Raw genomic sequence first — 20,312 nt, 5'->3', positions numbered from 1 at the left:
TTTATTATTGTAAAAGCCCTAATGATTCTATTCCTCACTACAAAAAATACATTTTAGATCCCAGATAATTGGAGTAACCCGTCTGGTGTGTGGCGTGTGGGCATTTTACATGCATACACTTTGTACCCGAGCAAGCTACGGGAACGGGTACAGGAACACCGTAAGGAACAGCAGTGGGATGTCATTCATAAACTTGCCTTTGCTAAGGCCAATAAGGAGTTGCAGGACTTTGAAAATGATGTTTGTAAGTATCTAATTAAGAGCCATTAGATATAAAAAAACATAACATACATACGCATCAGCACAAAGTGCTGCCTGTGCTTCCAATAATAATAATAATACATAAGTTTATGACTATATCCCAATTGGCATAATTAGAGGTATCTCCATTGCTACACTTCACTGAGATTTTTGTTAGACCAATATGACACGTGGTGATTAAAAACTAGGAAAAAAGCTGATTTGGGTTTCCACTTCAAATACACTCATTTATATTTTACACACTTTATACATATGCTCATATTATACACAAATACTTTAATTGATTAAAAACTATGATTATACAGGGTGTTAGTGACATCGTAACGAAAACTTTGAGGGATGATTCAGACCATGATTCTGAGTCGATATCAAGTGGATTTTTCCGTCGCAAAAATCATGTATTTTTTTTAGTTTTTTTAAATTATTTTCAATTCTATACTTTTGCGATAGAAAATTCCACTTGATATTAACTCAGAATAATCAGCTGAATCATCCCTCTCAGTATTCGTTACAATGTCACTTACACCCCGTACAAGTACGTACGGTAGCCATGCAAGTAGGTATGGGTGTTAGTGACACCGTAACGAATATTGAGGGGGATGATTCAGACCATGATTCTGAGTTGATATCAAGTGGAATTTCCTGTCAAAAAATTCATGAATTTTTTTGTGTTTTTTTTAATTATTTTCCTATCCATACTTTTGCGACGGAAAATTCCACTTGATATCAACTCAGAATCATGGTCTGAATCATCCCTCAAAGTTTTTGTTACGATGTCACTAACACCCTGTATATTTTTTATAAAATTGCAATCAGTCCTTGGACTTTCAGCAGTTCTTTTATATGGTATTATGTCGAGTGAGGCTTCTCCTTCCATTGTTGGACAGCCTTTATTATAATAGGTTATCCCATATATGTGGCTGTCTAAGGCGTCTCGTATCGAGCAGTTTGCTTAATAATAATAATAACAGGAAATTAAAACTTAAGAAATGCATTTTAACATTTATACCACAGTTCATGGTTTTTTCTGCATGGCACTTTATCATCAGCAAAAAAAAGCTAAGTTTAAGATAGACGTGAAAAATTAAAAATATCAACTGTTACATAGCCACCCACAGTTTCATAAAATTGTATCACACTTATGAGATGCCTACCTACAGTGGAGTGAAGACTTTTCCTCTATCTCTTCATTGCTTAACTCCTCAATCTTTCATAAAAAAGTATAAAAATTTATAGTTGAAAATGTTGAAATATTAAAGAATCAAAATGTCAACAGCAAAAAACTCAACTCTTACTCCGGAGGAGAAAATGCAGAAAGAGGAGTTGGAAGCCCGTGTAGAAGTACTGACAGCTGCCGAAAAAAAGTACACAGACCTGGGACCTACGTATGACTGCGTGCTGTTTCATGATGGCACTTGTTGGAGGTAAGTGTCGACCATAAGCATATGCAGACAAAAATATATAAACAAAAATATTTTAATGTAAGTTCTACAAATGATAAAATAATTTAAATTTTTCCATTACACTGTGTAGTGTGTACCTGTGTAAACCTAAGGAAAACCAGGATAAATTATGTTACATAACAAATACTTTATTGCACACAAAGGAAATACAAAATTTCTAACAATAGAAAAATAGAATAGTTCCTTTAAAATGGCTATCATTTAAATGGTCAACAAAAACATGAATTATGTCAGATTTTGTAAATTGATCTGCATCTAGCGGCCATCAAAAATATCAAATAATTATCGCTTATTTAAAAATGGACCTACTAAGATAATGATTTGTAAATTACGCGAATGGCTTAGTACTAATAGTTTTTATAGTATTAGTGAATTTTTGAACTTTTAATATTTGCATGCTAATAACAATTAGCATGATAGAGATTCTATGACACTGCTGACTTATACCATTTTGTGACTCTGCATCTACCTATCCTAAGCGAATAAATGATTTCTGATTTCTAAATTGGCCAGCAAAAACAGATAAATTGGTCAGCATGAAATGTGCATGAAATGTCATAAATTGGTCAGCATGAGATGTTTTGATCAGCAAATTAAGTAAATTGAGCTTGTAGTGTGTACCTCCACACCCATGTAATATACATATCTATGTTATATGTCATTATCCATAGACAGACAATAAACGACCGTCTTAGAAGACACGTCACACGTCTCTTATTTAACTCCACAACTCCGGCGTCCCACAGTGCAAGCTGCTTAACGTTTATTTTATTTCACATTTACAGGGCTGGCATAGACACGTCAGAATGTGGCGACTTGAAACAGGGCCCGTTCCTGGGCGAGTACAGCGCGACACACGAGCACGCGCACCTCACCGAGCTCGATCAGATGACCATCAGCATCAACGTGCACGATGACGGGGGGACGCTTGAGGTCGTCGGCATGTGCTGTATGTACCAATAGTTTAAATTTTCTTGCTCTAGCTACACATATGGTAGCAGATTACACAAAGAGCTGGGAATTCCAACAGTATATGAAGAGTTAAAAAATGTAAGCTGCTCCTACAAAAACAGAATAACAGCCCATCCTAATATTCTGGCCAGGCCGCTCATGGATGAGCACACACAACTAAGACTAAGAAGGAGGCTGCCGCAGGGTCTAGCCAACTAAATCCCAAAATAGGAAGCAACACTGGTCGCTTACCTAAAATAATACCTATACACCACAAGAAGTGCTTATTATCCAAAGGTGATAGATTGCGCGCAAAAGGGAATAAAAAAATAATAATGTACAAATAGTTCAAATTTTCTTGCTCTAGCAACACATCAGAGGTGGATTCTACCGTAAAATAGTCGACCTTTCACGTTCACCATGATTAGCTCTCCAGAGGTTTGATTCCCAGTCTTTTCAATTTAGTTAGTATTTATTCGTATAACAATAGGCTAGTTTTCAACTAGTCCAATGAGTAACTTTTTACTAAACGTCAAAATACGAAATGAGTAAGAAAATTGTATGAAAAAGCACACTGTGACGTCAAAGAAAAACGTAATAAAATTTCGGAGTTATTATTACGTTTTTCTTGATTAAAATTAACATAGAGCAGCAGTGCAGTGCAGTGTTTTTAGTGCAGTTAAATAGAGAAAAGAAAATGTTTTTCGTTAGTTTTAGATCTGTCTTTATTTAGTAATCAGAATTTCATAATTTTGATCTTGAACCTAGTAGACGACCCAATTGCAAGAATTGTGTTTGAAATACTGAAATAGACTGAATAGTAAAAAAGTAAGTTTAACAAAGCATTAATCATTTATGAGTTATGACTCAAAACGGAATAAAGGTGAAAGACATACTCGTATTTACATAATCGTGTTTAGGTATACAGGGTGTCCCACATTTGGTGCATGCGACAAACATATCTGGCTCAATCCCATTTAAGTCCGCCGGCTTTACGTCCCACATCGTTTTTGAACAATTTTTATTTTCTTGGGAACCTCTGTGCTGGGCGCGCTCTGCGGCGGTCTGTTTTTGCTCAAGACGAAGGTATAGATGAATTTATAATACAAATTGTAAATAAATGTATTCTTAATTAAAAACAATGTCTTTCCCAGCAACCCACGGCACCCACGTAGCAGCGATTGCAGCAGGGTACTTCGCCGACGAGCCAGACAAGAACGGCGTGGCTCCCGGCGCCAAGATCATATCGCTGACTATCGGGGACAGCCGCCTGGGCTCCATGGAGACTGGCACCGCACTCATCCGAGCGTGCATCAAGGTCATGGAACTCTCCAAAAAGATGAAGATTGACGTCATCAACATGAGCTACGGGGAACACGCGCACTGGTCTAATGCTGGGTGAGTTAGTAAACATAACATAAGTTGACGATTATATGAGTATCCCAATTGGGATAGCCAAAGGTACATACATCACAAGACGAACTAAGTACTTGCGCCTCATCGAGCTTCCTATCAGACCAATGTGGTAGGTGGTCAGCCGTATCTCCGTTTATAATGGTCGACAACTGTGTTTTTAACTCAGTTTCTCAAGTTATTTTGTGTCAATTGTGTGTCCGTTCTATTTTTTATTCTGTGATATAGATTGTCTTACAAATAGAAAATTGATCGTAGAGATTCGAACGTTCGAAAAATTAGCATGGATGTTTGTACCGGCTTGATAAGTGCTGCGGGGTGTAAATCCCGTCCGAGTCAGAATATTTCCATCTGTTCTCTTTGAATTTGTTCTATTTGTAGAGTAGCATTTTATAATATATCTTTGAGGCAGTCACCTACCCTATCATTTGTTGCAGGCGCGTGGGAGAGGTGATCTGCGAGGTGGTGAATCGCTACGGCGTGTCTTGGGTGGTGTCGGCCGGCAACCACGGGCCCGCGCTGGCCACCGTGGGCGCACCGCCCGACATCGCACAGCCTGTGCTCATTGGTGTGTATCGTCACACATTCACAAACACACGTGATATACGCATATTACACATATACACACACATCCATACGCACACCCACACACCCACGCAGACACACATACACACATGCATACACACACACGTGCATACACACACGTGCACACATAAACGTGCAGCGACGTGCACACAGACGTACGCATAAGTGCAGACACGCATATACACGTGTACCGGCACATACGCACGTACAAACACAGACGCGTACACACAAGCGCGCGCATGAACATTCACACACACGTATGTAAGTACGGACATGCACACACACATGCGCACGTCTGTGCGCACACACGCACTCACAAGTACAAACATGTACAGATCCGCACGAGCCTCAGACACGCGCGGACTCACACGCGCTCACACGATACACGGCCGCGCGCACGTACGCTTGTATTTATTCCCACTTTGTATTGTGACGATAACTGCGGACAAGGCCCTGGCAGCCGCAGCGTGTGAGCGTGTGTAACGGTGGTGGCTGCCGCAGGCGTGGGCGCGTACGTGTCCCCGGAGATGATGCGCGCGGCGTACTCGCTGCGCGCGCGGCTGGCGGGCGGCGCCTTCAGCTGGAGCTCGCGCGGGCCCGCCGCCGACGGCGCGCCCGGCCTCAGCGTGGCCGCGCCCGGCGGCGCCGTCGCCTCCGTCGCCAGGTGCGCACAGCTCACTGCCACTTGTTTGCCAGGCCCACTCATGTTTCCTTATTGTTCTTTATATTCATGCTACCTATCTGTGTTTACTTGGAACTATTTGTAACCATATGGGTAACTGTCATGTTACAAATGATTATTATAATAATAGAAGTTAGAGTAATTTTTTACGCCATTAAAATAAATATTATTTGATATCATATGGTTTCCAAGATTGGTACCCGTGTAGCTATATAAGCATCCTATTATTAAACATACCTGAAGAAGAGTAGGTTCTCCTTAGGACATATAATACGCATTTTTTATGTAGGTTGTGAGGTTAGTGACAGACGTTATCGACACTGATGTCTAGAGTTGTTATTAAGCTGCTAAAGGCCCTTGACATGGCTCATGTAACACCTACATATTGGAATCATCTCGCTTACTATTTATTTACCGTATTTTTCCATGCTTCGAATAGCACATTTAGCCGTTGGTTCCAGTTCCCACTGACTAGTTACAAGGACGTGTTCCTTACATGAGCCTCATCAGAAGCCTTTGACGGCTCAATAATAACGTCGACACCAGGGTTGATCAGGTTAGGTTACCTCACACCCCACACGATAGAAGAAGAAGAAGTGCAATAAAGAGTTTTTGTATTGTATTGTAAGAAGACTTATTTACCATTGTTATTCACAGGTTTACATTAAGAAACTGCCAGTTGATGAACGGAACTTCAATGGCTGCTCCACATGTCGCTGGAGTTGTTGGTAAGTTTCTCACAGTCACTTTTTGGACTTATTGCCGTACGCAGAGTTATATCTGAGAATGGTGCTAATTCCTGTCAACAACATCTAATTTTATATTAAGTTATACCTGTCATTTTCTTATCCGCTGAAAAAGAAAGGGACGGGTAATCGACAGGCATAGAAATTTATGGAACCCACGTCAATTTTAGAAAGAAATTTGAAAAACCCTTCCAAAATGTTATATTGGCCAATAATTCTACAGAATTAAGTTGATAGCACATGTCAAACGGATTGCATATGAGGGATATGCCTATTTTATCTGCCCGGCTTTTCATTCATTTTAAAATTAACAGTTGTCAATCATCCGTTCCTCTTCGGCGTATAAGAAAATGACGGGTATAACTTAAAATAAAATTAGGAGGTGTCTGCAGGAATCCGGGCCAATATCTTCCATTCTTCTTTCATATTATACAGAATATAAGTGACACCGTCATCACTAATTTAAGAGCCACGTTCTTGTCGGCGTAGCATTCTCCATGCTACTTTTTTTAGGGAAAAATAGCGCAGTACTGTGTCTGGATGGCGTCCAGCGGGCCTAGCACCGTAAGCACGCGACTCTTTCTCGCCGCGACAGAGATCGTCTCTCTTTCTGTGCAGTACTGTGAGAGAGTGACGGGTGACGTATGTCGAGGCGAGAAAGAGTCGCGCGCTTACGGTACTAAGCCCGCTGACTAGTCTATTTCAAAGCCGTACTAGGACTCCGCCTCTGACAGCTACTGCTGTCCAGTGTCCAGTTCCAGGTTATAGTCCCTGTGACTTCTCCCTTCCTTTCTGTATCGCCGTACTGATGGCTCCCAACTTCACGTACGGTCACGAGCATTAATATGTATATGTTGCCTGGAAGAAATTGCTGCATGAGCAATAAGGCCGCCTGTTGTGCTTTTCTGTATATGTTGTGCTTATCTCTGTATTTTGTGTCCATTGTGCTCAATAAAGTATTTTATCTATCTATACACTTTGGTACCATGTCACATTAACTTTTTTGACAATTTGAACTGTAAGTCTCACTAAATGTCAAATATGTTAGTGCGACAGAGTCCTAAAGTGGGTACATTATATTGCTCATGACTGTACTATATTCCCAATTGGGGTATTGGTGTACTGGTATTGGTGTAATTGGTGTATTTTGGGATTTCTAACTCTCTAACCACGATAGGTGGGAACTGTATTCGTTTTCCTAACAAATCAATTTTCATCCAGCGGCCCTGGTGTCGGGTCTGAAAGCGAAGAGCCTGCCATATTCGCCATACTCACTGAAACGAGCGTTGGAGAACTCCGCCACACATCTCAGCCACGTGGAGCCGTGGGCACAGGGCTGTGGTTTGGTTAACATTGATAAGGTAAGTTATATTCTTGACTTCTATCAATTAATAATTCTTTATTGCACAAAAACACAACAAAATGGCTTCTATGACAATTCAGATTCTCCATACAAAAATTGTTCTTATATGATTTACCCCGTGCGTACGAGGGAGACAGTAATGGTCAGCGCTCGTTCCTTACAACTTAATGACTGTCGCGGTAACAAATATCGGGGGTGAGGTGAGGAAGTATGATGACCCGTGCTTAAGAAGGCACGTTAAGCCACATACAGATGTAAGTACGCCTTTACGGCTCAATAATAAACTCGATGCTAGGGTTTCTGAGGTTGGTAATCCGCCTCACAACCCAAACGACAGACTACCCATTGGCTCGGCAGGCGTTCGAGATCCTGTCGAGCCACCACGACGCCCCGGAGCGCGACGTGTGGTTCAGCCTGCAGTGCGGCAGCGGCGCGGGCGCCGGCAAGGGCGTGCTGCTGCGGCCGCGCGGCGGGGACGGGCCGCAGGACGTGCCCGTCACCGTCGAGCCGCAGTTCCTGCAGGACCACACGGACCCGCACAGTGAGTCCATGCGACGGCCACGCCACCTTTGGCGGCTCACCAATATCCCTGACCACCTCATCACCCACAAGATGGAGGATGAGTGTCGATCTTATCGTTTCGATGCCATGTCAAATTTTGTTAGCCCAGTGTTTTTCCACCATCAACGCCTCTCAAAATGTTAAATGAGACATAAATATTCCTTTATGCGTTGTTGTTTTTATCACTCAGATCAAATTCAGGAAGCAATATAAAAAAAATCGGTAAGATACTTTTGGAAGGGGTAAAAGGCATGAAACTTGAACTTAGCTACCGAGAAACAATGGCGCTGCAGAAGTAAATTGACTATATTTCGCTTACATAAAGATTTTTTTTGTTTTTTTTTTTACTGTTTCGGATTCTGGAAAAGATCCTCTTTAAAATGATATACAATATGATACATAATTATTTATGTAGACTTAGTTATCCAGCAACAAATCTTGAGCTGATTTTAGCTCCCACTGTATTTTATCACATTTTTAGCCAGGACAAACATGGCCGTAAAAAAAGAACCCCGGGACAGAATCTGATAGAACTTTGCCAGAATCATAGGGAAAGCATAAGCTTTCATTACATATAAGTCTCATCAGTGGAGGTTCTTGGACCAAGTTTCATACAAAAGTGCCCATTGTCATTTGTTGAAATATTACCCAATTACAAACACCTTGCAACACAGAATTTCTTAAATAAAACCTCCCAAATTGTGGTTGTTAGTAAGCGTTCCGATTCCGAGGTTCGCGCCCAATTGGGTACCCTCAGGCCTGTTGTTTTATTATCCGCCCAAGTAGTTAATGCCATCTGCAGCAAATCTACAATAAGTCACGTAAAAAAAAAGCGTTCCGATTACTGAACTGGGGGATTAAAAAGGTCACATTGGAACAATTCATCTAATAGGTAATACTGCAATTTCATTTCGCATATGTGTAAGTGCGCAATGCAAACAAATGTTAAATAGCAGCATTTCTTTTTTAACCCCAAATGTTGTCGTAGAAAAAATACCTTGAAACCTTTAAAATACCCCTTTATTTGCAGATAAGGGCGTGATAGCGAGCCAGTTAGCGTTCAACATTCGATTAGCGTTATCCTGTAACGTTCCCTGGATCTCCGCGCCGCAGCATCTGGATATGATGAACGCCAGCAGACCGCTCGCACTGAGGGTTAACACCGCCAGTCTCCCACCAGGGCCACACTTCGCTAGGTACGTCACAGATTCATTGCCGCTTTCTAGAAATAGCTCTTCTACCTTCGCCAATTTCGTCCACTCCTTGATTTTGTCTAACCATGTCATCCACGGTCTCCCCACGCGTCTACGACCCAAGATTTGGCCCGACAATATAACTTGAAGAAGGAGCCGTGGTAGCCCAGTTGCTAGAACGTTTGCCTCTCACTTTGAGGTCGCAGGTTCGAATCCAGCACAGGAGTAAACCAATTATCACGTGGGGTGAAGGAAAACATCGTGAGGAAACCCACATTCCCGATAAATGCGTTTTCGGAGGTGACCTAATCTGTATTGGGCTGGTTTTCCTTTCGCGGGTTGGAATCAGATAGGCAGTCGCTCCTGTTAAAAACCGGACCTGTCAAATCTTCATGTTAGCTAAGCGGACCCTGTGAAAAACGGGATAATGCTAGGGAGATAATAATAACTTGAAGGAGACCTTTGCTTAGACGCGTTGTAAGACTTTCTTGTTAGTGATTCACAGTTGGACGCAACATGCGACCGTGCACCATATTTCGAAGACGCTTGTCATATTGTTGTGTTGTTGGTTGTTTGAGTCTTTTAGGTTCGTACATCGCGCTACCCGTAGAGCACAACCGCAGACAACCGCTCATATGTTATGTCATTGTACAATCTCCGCAGTATAAACGCGTTCGACGTGTCGTGCGTGGAGAAGGGCCCTGTGTTCCGCATCCCCGTGACGGTGCTGCAGGCCACGCCGCTGCCGCCACCGCCAGCGCCGCAGACTCTGGATGAGAAACAGGTGGAGTTCAAGCCTGCCACCATCAAGCGACACTTTGTTATACGTGAGTCACTGTTTATTTAATGGTGAAAAAATGTTTTTTATTTCTTAATAGCTAGTCAATTGAGATACGTGACGTCAAAAGGTGACGTCATCAATAAATGTGATCAAACGTACTGATTGTTACGTAATTGATAATTAAATTTTAAATAAGTCAAAATTAAAAATGAGGTTGATTTTTATCATTGTAAACTAGTTTCTATTTGTACGAGTACATTAGCATTTTATAATTTTTGTATGGTCACTAATTAAAGCTTCTTTTTTCTTTCTTACGCTTATAAATATTGAAATGTCCCTTGTGTACAGCGCCAGCGGAGGCGACGTGGGGTGTGGTCCGCATGCGTGCCGTGGGCGACGTGGGCGGCGTGGGCGGCGCGAGCGCAGCGGGCGCGGAGGCGGAGGCGGGCGGCGCGGCGCGCTTCCTGCTGCACGCCATGCAGCTGCTGCCGCGCCGCTCGTGCCGCTCGCACGAGACGCACAAGATGCTCACGCTGCACGCCGAGGCGCCCGCCCTGCTGCCCTTCCAGATACAGGTAGCACGCGGAGAAACGGCAATAGAAGAGTGTCTTTTTGTAGATTTGCCTCAGATTCATTAACTACTTTGCTGGACATGGGGTATTGGGAACGCAGAGGATTGTAACCCGATAAAAAACAGATAACAGGCCTCAGGATGCGCAGTTGGTCGCACACATCGGCTCATAGCCATTGTATTCAATGCGAAATCGATCTTTTCTATTCTGTGACATTGCCAAATAATTTATTTATTTTTTAATTTCCAGGGCGGCGTACCCCTAGAAATAGTGATAGCGAAGTACTGGGCGAACATAGGCACAGTGGCGGTGGATTACAGCATAGAGTTCCACGGCATCAAGCCGGACTTCGGGCCGCGGATGGTGATGGCGGCGGGCGAGGGCATCCGCGCCGTCACGTTGGCGGCCCTGCGCCTGGAGGACGTGCAGCCCAACGCGCAGCTCAAGTACTCCGAGCCCATAGTGCGGTGAGCTGGCTAGCTTATACATATGTACAACAACCTTGACCAACTCGCCCTGGGCTCTACACGTTACCGATCTATCGATAGTTTGACCAGATTCAATATGTACGGGTGTTAGTGACATTGTACTGTATACTGAGGGGGATGATTCAGACCATGATTCCGAGTTTATATCAAGTGGAATTTTCATGTTTTTTTTTTAAATTATAATTCTATACTTTTGCGATGGAAATTCCACTCGATATTCACTCACAATCATTCAGTTTGCCAATTGTTAATTGTTGTTTGTATTCAGCCCAACAGAATCAAAGCTGTCTCCGCTGACGTCACGCGACGTGATACCGCCGGCGCGGCAGATCTACCAGCTGATCAACACGTACAGCTTCCACGTCGCTAAGGCCACAGAGGTATAAAGAAACGTAAAATAATCGTTATTTTTTTATGAAACTTGTGTTATACATACATACATAAAGTCATGCCTATTTCGCATTGTAGAAGGCAGAAGCAGACCCCACGGAATTCCACTTACTACGATAATAACACCCTCGCACCTCACCTCACTTCCCCCACTCTCAAGCTTCACGTATGCTTACCGATTACGAGTACGAGTACTCTTGGCCTGGGTGGTTAAAAGTTTAAAAGACCACTCGAAGAAATTATATTTTTGACATTTGCGCATATAAAATTCACTGCGCAATGTCAGCAAATGTCAAATAGCTACATTGCTTTTTAAGATGAATTTGCTCACCTTATGGTTGCCTGGAAGAAATCGCTTTAAACTATAAGGTTATGTGCCAGGTGCCTAAATCTTTTGTAACAATTTTCTTTTATTTTGGTGCAATGAAGTATATTTGAATTTGAATGAATTGCTTCAATATGGCCTATTTAGCCCCCTAGACTTTCTTTAAAACATCCTGGAGCTGATCGCGCTATGTACGCCTAGGGTTGTGTTGTACTGCTTATTATACGTACATACGGCCACGAGCATTAGTATACACTTTGGTACCATGTCACATTAACTTTTTTGACAAATTGAACTGTAAGTCTCACTAAAGGTCAAATATGTTAGTGCGACAGAGTTCTAAAGTGGGTACATTATGTTGCTCATGACTGTACAAGGTGTTAGTGACATCGTACCGAAAATACTGAGGGGGATAATTCAGACTCAGATTCTGAGTTAATATCAAGTAGAATTTCCCGTCACAAAATTCATGATTATAATTTTTAAATGATAATTTTGGTGTTTTTTTTCAGTTCTATATTTTTGCTTCCAATTCCAACTTGATATCAACTCAGAATCATTGTCTGAATCATCCTTCAAAGTTTTCGTTACGATGTCACTAAAACCCTGTATAATAAGTCAAAAAGAATAATGAGAGTTTCTTCAATTTCTAGATTAGCATTTTATCTTTGACCCTGTCATCTAGTCTGTTGTCTTCAGAGTACTGCATCCCTAACCTTATGATTGAAAACTAGTTTTATGTAACAATGTTGTTGACAATTGCAACATAAAAATACCTTTAAAAAAAAAAGGTTATAAAAAAATATATTAATTCTTTACTATTTTTAAATTAATTTTGTATTCATCGATCTTCTCTTATTGTCGGACGTGTTTGTAACCTTTGTAATTATTTACTAAAACTGAATTATATGCGAAGTGGCAAAACAATCAGCGTTTCTTTAATACAGTCTGCGAGTGGTGAAATAATCAATCCACACACATCTTAACACTTTCAAGGACAGAACGTCTAATGACGTTCCGATCCCAAGGTGTCATATTACCTATTATGAACCATCTAATGACCCATGATCTCTGTCCATGAAAGGGTTAAACAAATGTTATGTTGGTACACAGGTGTCGCCAATAGTGTCTCTGCTATGCGACATGCTGTACGAGTCAGAGTTCGAGGCCCAGATGTGGATGATCTACAACTCGTGCAAGCAACTCATGGGCGTCGGAGACGCGTACCCCTCCAAGGTAACATACATAACATAAGCCCGCAACTATATCCCAATTTGGGTACCCACACTTTACCGAGACTTCTTCTTATTCTTCGTAGTCCTTACTTGAGTCACGTCAAGGGCCTTTGGCGGCTCAATAATAACCCTGACACCAGATGAGGTTGGTCATCCACCTTACAACCCACACGACAGGAGAGAAGACTCAGACTTCTGTTAGACCAACGTGATAGGCGGTGAACCGTATCGCCGTCTATAATGGTCGACCCAATAGGCTACTTGTCAACCTAGTCAAATGTGACACTTTTTACGTAGGTAACGTCAAAAACGAAAGTTTTCTTTGTGGTTTGTATGGAAATACTTTCCTGTGACGTCATAAATAAAATTCGAAAGTAAGTCGAAAAGTAAAATGAGATTGATTTTTGATCATCTTAGACTGGCTTCTATTTCTAGATTAGCGTTTTATAATTTATCTTTGACCCGGTCAAATACCCTATCGTGTTAGTGAACACTGCATGATGGTAACATATTACATTTTATTTTACTTATTTATTACTAGCTCGCCGCCCACGACTTTGCCCTCGTGGATTTCGGCTAACGTCTCTTTTTTTTGTTTTTCCATCCCTTTTTCATCCCCTTAGGGGTTAAGTTTTGGGATGAAAATGATCCTGTTATTCTCTACGTATCAAACTATCGCCATACTACACCTGACTCCTTAGCTGCTTATGACCATTTGGACTAAAGCAAGACCCAGAGGGGGTCCGCTCAATATAGCTCCGCGCCCGATACAAATCGGTGCAGGGCGGAGAGTTACCGTTCTATACGTAGTATTATTGTTTATTCTATGCCTGTACTACGTTCCGTTTGTCTGTCCTATTGCGTACATACATACATAAACAGCCTATATACGTCCCACTGCTGGGCACAGGCCTCCCCTCAATCAACCGGAGGGGGTATGGAGCATACTCCACCACGCTGCTCCAATGCTGGTTGGTGGAGGTGTTTTTACGGCTAATAGCCGGGACAAACGGCTTAACGTGCCCTCCGAAGCACAAGCCATCAGTCATCAGTTTAGCAGTCTATTGCGTACAAGTATATATAAACTTTTTGTTTCAGTATTCAGTGAAGCTGGAGAAGGGCGACTATACTCTTCGCCTGAACATCCGTCACGAGAACAAGTCCTTGCTAGAGAAGCTTCAAGAGCTGCCCGTCATCATACAGCAGCGGTTGCCCCAGCCCATCACGCTGGACGTATACTGCTCGCAACCACAGGTACCGCTCACTTACTGGAGTCATTCACCTGAATATACTGTGTGTTAGTGACATCGTAACGAATACTCAGGGGGATGATTCAGACCATGATTCCGAGTTAATATCAAGTGGAATTTTCCGGTGTGATTCTGTCCGCCTTGCTTTCCAACCGGGGAACGCCTAGTATCTCCGAAATTATTATAAGTATTCGATATAGTTTTTTTAAAAGGGGCGTTTTGTAATTATTGTATAATTTTCAGGCGTTAACTGGAGGAAAGAAGATCAGCTCACTACCATTACAAAGTGGAACATTAATACCTCTATACTTCACGTCGGTGCCGGCTGATAAGTGAGTTTTATGTTAATTGATATGTATTCGATTTTTTAACCCTTTCACGGACAAAGACCATGGGTCATTGATGGTTCATAATAAGTAGTATGACGCCTTGGCACGGCCCGCAGCACGGTTTACGCTTGACGCTCGGTGCGAATTATATCTCGGGGTTCCATTGATACCCTGACGGGGTTCCATTGATTGAAAAAGATTTTAGAGACGTCGACCTGGAATTTCCAGCATATTTGCAACAATAATTATTTTTTCAGAATAGGCCGTTCGAACCTGACGATAGGGCACACGCTGACCGGCACGGTGACCTTCGCAAAGGACGAGCTAGGCCGCAAGGTGGACACCTACCCGCTGCAGTATGTCGTCTGCGAACCCCCCAAGCGTACCAACAACAACAAGGAAAAAGAGAAGGGGAAACCGCATGACGACTATATGGATGCCGTCAAGGAGTTCACTACTAACTGGCTGGCTAAGCTAGGTAAGTGTTTTTAGCTTTACGAAGATTTTCCTTTGTCAGAAAATAGACTACTCTGACTTTTCGCCTTATTACAAAATGAAGATATTGTCATCTCGCTTGCGTTATCCCGTTTTCACAGGGTCCGTTTACCTAACCTGAAGATTTGACAGGTCCGATTTTTCACAGAAGCGATTGCCTGTCTGACCTTCCAACCCGCGAAGGGAAATCCAGCCCAATACGGGTTAGGCCACATACCTTGGAAACGCATTTTTCAGGAATGCGTGTACCTCCTCGAAGGTTAAATAAACCGTCGGCTTAATGGCGATATATACGTAGATCGAAAGGATTTTGCATGGACTGGAGGAAGACACAGTAGAGTAATGGTTAACACGCTCGACTCGGCTTTGACAAGAGCTGCGAGTTGAAGTCCCGTCCGAATAAGATTTTTTTTTCAATTTAAAAATTGTCTCTGTGAGTTTCCTTCACGGATAAGTGCTAATACATTATCATCATCACCAGCCCATTAACGTCCCCACTGCTGGGGCACGGGCCTTCCCTATGGATGGATAGGGAGATCGGGCCTTAAACCACCACGCAGGCCCAGTGCGGATTGGTGGTTATTAACGACTGCTAATGCAGCCGGGACCAACGGCTTAACGTGCCTTCCGAAGCACGGAGGAGCTCGAGATGAAAACTTTTTTTTTGTGGTCACCCATCCTATGACCGGCCTTTGCGAAAGTTGCTTAACTTCAACTATCGCAGACCGAGCGCGTTTTACCGCTGCGCCACCGAGCTCCTCAATATACAGGGTGTTAGTGACGTCGTAACGAAAACTTTGAGGGATGATTGAGACCATGATTCTGAGATGATATGAAGTGGAATTTTCAGTCGGAAAATTCATGAAAATTTTTGTTTTTCTTTTTATTATTTTCTGTTCCATATAGAATTGAAAATAATTTAAAAAAACTAAAAAAAAAATCATGAATTTTGCGACGGAAAATTCCACTTGATATCAACTCAGAATCATGGTCCGAATCATCCCCCTCAGTATTGTAATAATTCTATTAAAAGTTATTTCTTGATAAAATGTTAATAATACTTATATAATTTATACTAGAATATATATAATAATGTTACATTAATTGTTAAGTAGATAATTGGTTAAAGCTTATTGTATAAATGTAAATTCTGACCACGTAACAAATGTTATGCCTAAGTTGCTGTGCCCCAACGGGGCGTCACAATGTACCTACCACATCCTGTATACCACCTATGTAAAACTGTGACTTGCAATAAATGATTATGATTATGATTATTCGTTACGATGTCACTAACACCCTGTATATATATATATATATACCAGGTTTGAAATTAGTGAGTTCCTCCGTGAGTTTGAATTCGTGTTTGTATCATAGATAATTGATATCACGTGGTTTCTAGGACTTGAGCCAGGTTAATGGTAATTGGCTCGCTCCCTTATTACATGGGACTGGAACATAGCTGGCGAGAAGTGGGTGTACGTACTATACCCCTTCTGGAACACAGGCGTGACGCTATTTTATATGTGTTATGTTTATATACTTTCCATTCCATCCAGTCCCATCCTACAGGTCTCCTATAGGCCTATGTCTAAGGCGGTTGTTTTCACCTTTTGCAGGGTCTATGCATGCGTTTCAAGTGAGACAGGAGAGACGGTCGCCAAGTAGGACATTTGTTGCATTTTACCTGTATTTAGATCACCCACAGATAACACATCACATGCGATAAAAACGCCACTGTAAAATATGACATTAAAGAAGACTCCATCCCTCTGTCGGTTTCTACGGCATGTTGGAGAATAGTTTTGCTCCTAGTCCAGCTTTTTTTTGACGTGTCACTCGATACAAACATGTAAGGTCTTAGTTTTTAAAGTTACTATGTCAGCTAAATTACCCTATAATGTTAAATTAGTACCTACAATGCGGATAAATGTAATCTTTTAATGATAATCCGGCTAAGTTGACCTGCCGCATTTCGAAACGGTGCGGTTTCTGAAAAACTCCTAGCGCCTTTACTGATCTCAATCATCCGTTCGGGTTCTGTATTTCTTAAATATAAGCGACTGATTTTTTTTAATACTTGATGTTTGTGGCGCATTTTTATACGTGTAGTGTGTTTTGTATATAGTAAAGCTGTGAGTCCACTAAAGCGAACGGACTGTACGGATCGTCGCATACTAATGTCACACCCCGGACACTTCACACAAACAAACCTCGTTTTACACAGACACTACACACTGACATTATCGTACACGCGCATCGGTGTGTGTGACGTCTGACACCATACGATTCAAGTCTAAACTATGTTCGAGGGGGTGTGAGGTAGTTTAGCCGCTGGTGGGGAGCGGAGAGTTGCCGTCCTATACGTATTATTCCTTATTCTATGCTAATGTTGTAATTGCTTCTCTGGTTATTAAATAACTTGTAATGTATACCTACATTGATTTAAAAGATGTGTTGCTGTTGCAGTTTCATTTCTTCTGCTCAGTCATAACACCTTGCGAAATGTCGTAAATTCAAAAATGTTAAATTGACCTTTAACAAATTTTAAAGTTGAATAAATTATTCTGATTTCTACCAAACAAATAGGGATATTCGGCGCGCATTTGCCGATGTAGAAAACGCAGTTGGGTGTATCTTGGAACTCCGGTTGTCAATGAACATAATCGTTAATGCAAAAATATTCTACAATGTTTTGCATTTTTTATAACTACCCAGTTAGAACTTATGGAAATTTTCGACATACATAAGTTTTAACTGGATATTTGCAAAAATGTCGAAAGATTCTATGATATTGCGTTTACATAACACATAAACAGCCTACATACTTCCCACTGCTGGGCACAGGCCTCCCCTCAATCGACCGAAGGGGCATGGAGCATACTACACCACGCTGCTCCCCATTTCTCATTCATAGTTTTGTTACTTTTGCGTTTATAGTTATGATATTGATTTCCGGTGTTCGTAGAAATACCCATGTTCGAATAGACTAGTTTCCAATTAGTCGAATCAGTTACTTTTTACTAAACGTCAAAACATAAAATTATTATGGAATTTGTATGAAATAACACAGTGTGACGGCATAGAAAAGCGTAATAAAATGTCGGAATTATTATTACGTTTTTCTTTATTAAAATTTATAAATATTTCTAGATCTGTCGTTATTAAGTAAACAGAATTTCATAATTTATCTTACACCTAGTACACGACCCAATTATTACAAATGACGACATCCGTTACGCATTTGCCGCTGTGATAAACGCAGTTCTATACGAATCCACACAAGGAATTCCACGCTCCACACCCGCACTCCGTCCGCTCCAATGGTCGCACAGTTTTAAAATTAATTTATTATCAAATGTTATATATTATTGCTTGTTTGTTTATAGTAATTTGAGGTAACTATGGTTACAGAGGGCGACAAGTTGGAGCAAGTGTACGAGGAGATGTTGGAGAAGTTCCCCGGGTACTTAGGTGCCCACGTCGCTTATCTGCACGCGGTCGACTCGCCCACTGATGCTAAGAAGTGAGTGTTTATATTTACTATAGGCTTTACCCACGTAGCATAATTACAGTGACATATCACTCGGCTATCATAGCATCCTAGTTTCCAACTATCACATCTCAAGTCAGTTACTTTTGTACTAAACGTCAAAACATGAAATTACTACATTTTTTATGAAAAAGCACACTGTAACGTCATAGAAAACTACGTTATAAAATGGCGGACTTATTAATAACATAATAATGTTTTTATTAAAATTCACATATAACTTAAATAGAAAAAAGAGAAAATGTTTTTCGACAGTTTTAGATCTGTCTTAATTTCGTAATCAGAATTTCATAATTTATTTTTGACGGCGATTCGGTTATGTTATCAGAAGAGACATCTTTCATCTCTTTTACGCTAGGTATTGTACTAAATCTCTCTGTTCTGTTATCATTCGAATCATGTTATGTTTTAAGGGGTATATAAGATGTCAATCTAGTGAAATGAGACACTTTATCGAAATGTCATAAAGCCCATTTTTGAAACAGTTCGCCGAGGGAGCACTGGGAGGTTAAAATTACCATATCGAAGCAATTCATCTAAGAAAGCAATATTGCTATTTGACATGTTTGTATTACTTACTTTTATATGCGCAAATGTCAAATTGCAATGTGGCTTTCTTAGATGAATTGCTTTGATGTGGCCATTTTAACCCCCCTGGTCACATATTCTGGCAGTTTATTCCAACAAAAAGCTGGGCAAAAGGTGTCCAAGTTTCTGATGGTTCTGAAGGAGGGAGGGGAGGAATCAACGACCAACGCTGTTTTCATACTTTCAGACTACCTCATGCTAACGAAGAACCAGATGTGACGACCGCGTGGTGTGAACAGCTCGTCACTATATCTGAAAAGGTAACATTGAACAAATAACGTAGAATAAACTTAAGGTTTAACTACCTGGGCGCACCACATCGCACTTTTATACGCTTCTATCCTATTCTGTCACTCAGAACCGTCATTTGCTAGAGCGAGACAGTGTGAAATCAACGAGGCGCAAAAGTGAGAGCTCTTTATTTCGCTTCAGCAAATTTCTATTCTGATTGACAGAAAAGGATAAAAGCTATGCTTATTTTTATGAAAGTGCGATGTGATGCGGCCATATTTTCAAATACAATATTTGTAATAGAATGTCCAATTTCAATAAGTCTGGACTGTATTTCTTCAACTTAGTCATTCAATAGGCTACTTGACAAAATGTTTCCATAGAATCTACAGTCAAAAGTTGTACTCATTGTTACTTAATTGATCAATGAAATTCAAAAATAAGTCGAATATAACGTTCGTTAGATTGGCTTCTATTTCTAGGTTACCATTTTATAATTTATCTTTAACCCAGTCTATTACCCTGTTGGCCTTTTGCAAATATCCAGTTAGGACTTACGCAGGAAGGCGATATATACATTTTGTTGTTTTTGATTTCAGGTGATAAAACAAATAGATCAAGACAAGCTCCTAGCGTACTTAGGGATGAAGAACGACACGCGAAGTGATGCAACTAAAATTAAGCAGTAAGTACCCTTGTCTGGAACTAAACGAAATGACACCTTTAAACCAAAATAGAACAAAAAACATTCAAAAATTTTATCTCGCACAGGATTCAAACCCATAGCTCTTGGGGCGTTACGCGACTGCAAAAGAATAGAACAAAAACAAAAAACAATCGCGTGCGATTTTGGTATA

At 41.2% G+C, this 20,312-nt stretch overlaps 1 protein-coding gene across 3 annotated transcripts in view; it reads left to right on the top strand.

Moving 5' to 3' along the window:
* Positions 1–20,312, top strand: part of LOC126378021 (tripeptidyl-peptidase 2) — a 477,445-nt gene that overhangs the window by 2,191 nt on the left and 454,942 nt on the right. For all 3 annotated transcript variants that reach the window (XR_007568028.1, XR_007568025.1, XM_050026079.1), the window contains exons 4-24: positions 58–244; positions 1,538–1,685; positions 2,510–2,673; positions 3,830–4,073; positions 4,526–4,656; positions 5,175–5,337; positions 6,013–6,083; positions 7,323–7,462; positions 7,822–8,005; positions 9,056–9,221; positions 9,882–10,045; positions 10,348–10,574; positions 10,821–11,038; positions 11,328–11,439; positions 12,888–13,010; positions 14,108–14,263; positions 14,503–14,591; positions 14,846–15,066; positions 18,498–18,609; positions 19,412–19,484; positions 20,055–20,140. Coding sequence is in view for 1 of the 3 variants with exons in the window: in XM_050026079.1 (XP_049882036.1) it covers positions 58–244; positions 1,538–1,685; positions 2,510–2,673; positions 3,830–4,073; positions 4,526–4,656; positions 5,175–5,337; positions 6,013–6,083; positions 7,323–7,462; positions 7,822–8,005; positions 9,056–9,221; positions 9,882–10,045; positions 10,348–10,574; positions 10,821–11,038; positions 11,328–11,439; positions 12,888–13,010; positions 14,108–14,263; positions 14,503–14,591; positions 14,846–15,066; positions 18,498–18,609; positions 19,412–19,484; positions 20,055–20,140 (3,179 nt within the window). In the remaining 2 variants the exon portion in view is untranslated. The remainder of the gene's footprint in view (positions 1–57; positions 245–1,537; positions 1,686–2,509; positions 2,674–3,829; positions 4,074–4,525; positions 4,657–5,174; positions 5,338–6,012; positions 6,084–7,322; positions 7,463–7,821; positions 8,006–9,055; positions 9,222–9,881; positions 10,046–10,347; positions 10,575–10,820; positions 11,039–11,327; positions 11,440–12,887; positions 13,011–14,107; positions 14,264–14,502; positions 14,592–14,845; positions 15,067–18,497; positions 18,610–19,411; positions 19,485–20,054; positions 20,141–20,312) is intronic.

This window comes from Pectinophora gossypiella, chromosome 2 (assembly GCF_024362695.1).
Source record: "Pectinophora gossypiella chromosome 2, ilPecGoss1.1, whole genome shotgun sequence".
NCBI classification, from domain to species: domain Eukaryota; kingdom Metazoa; phylum Arthropoda; class Insecta; order Lepidoptera; family Gelechiidae; genus Pectinophora; species Pectinophora gossypiella.
Note: the sequence above shows the minus strand (reverse complement) of the source record. Positions and strands in the feature narration are given on the sequence as shown.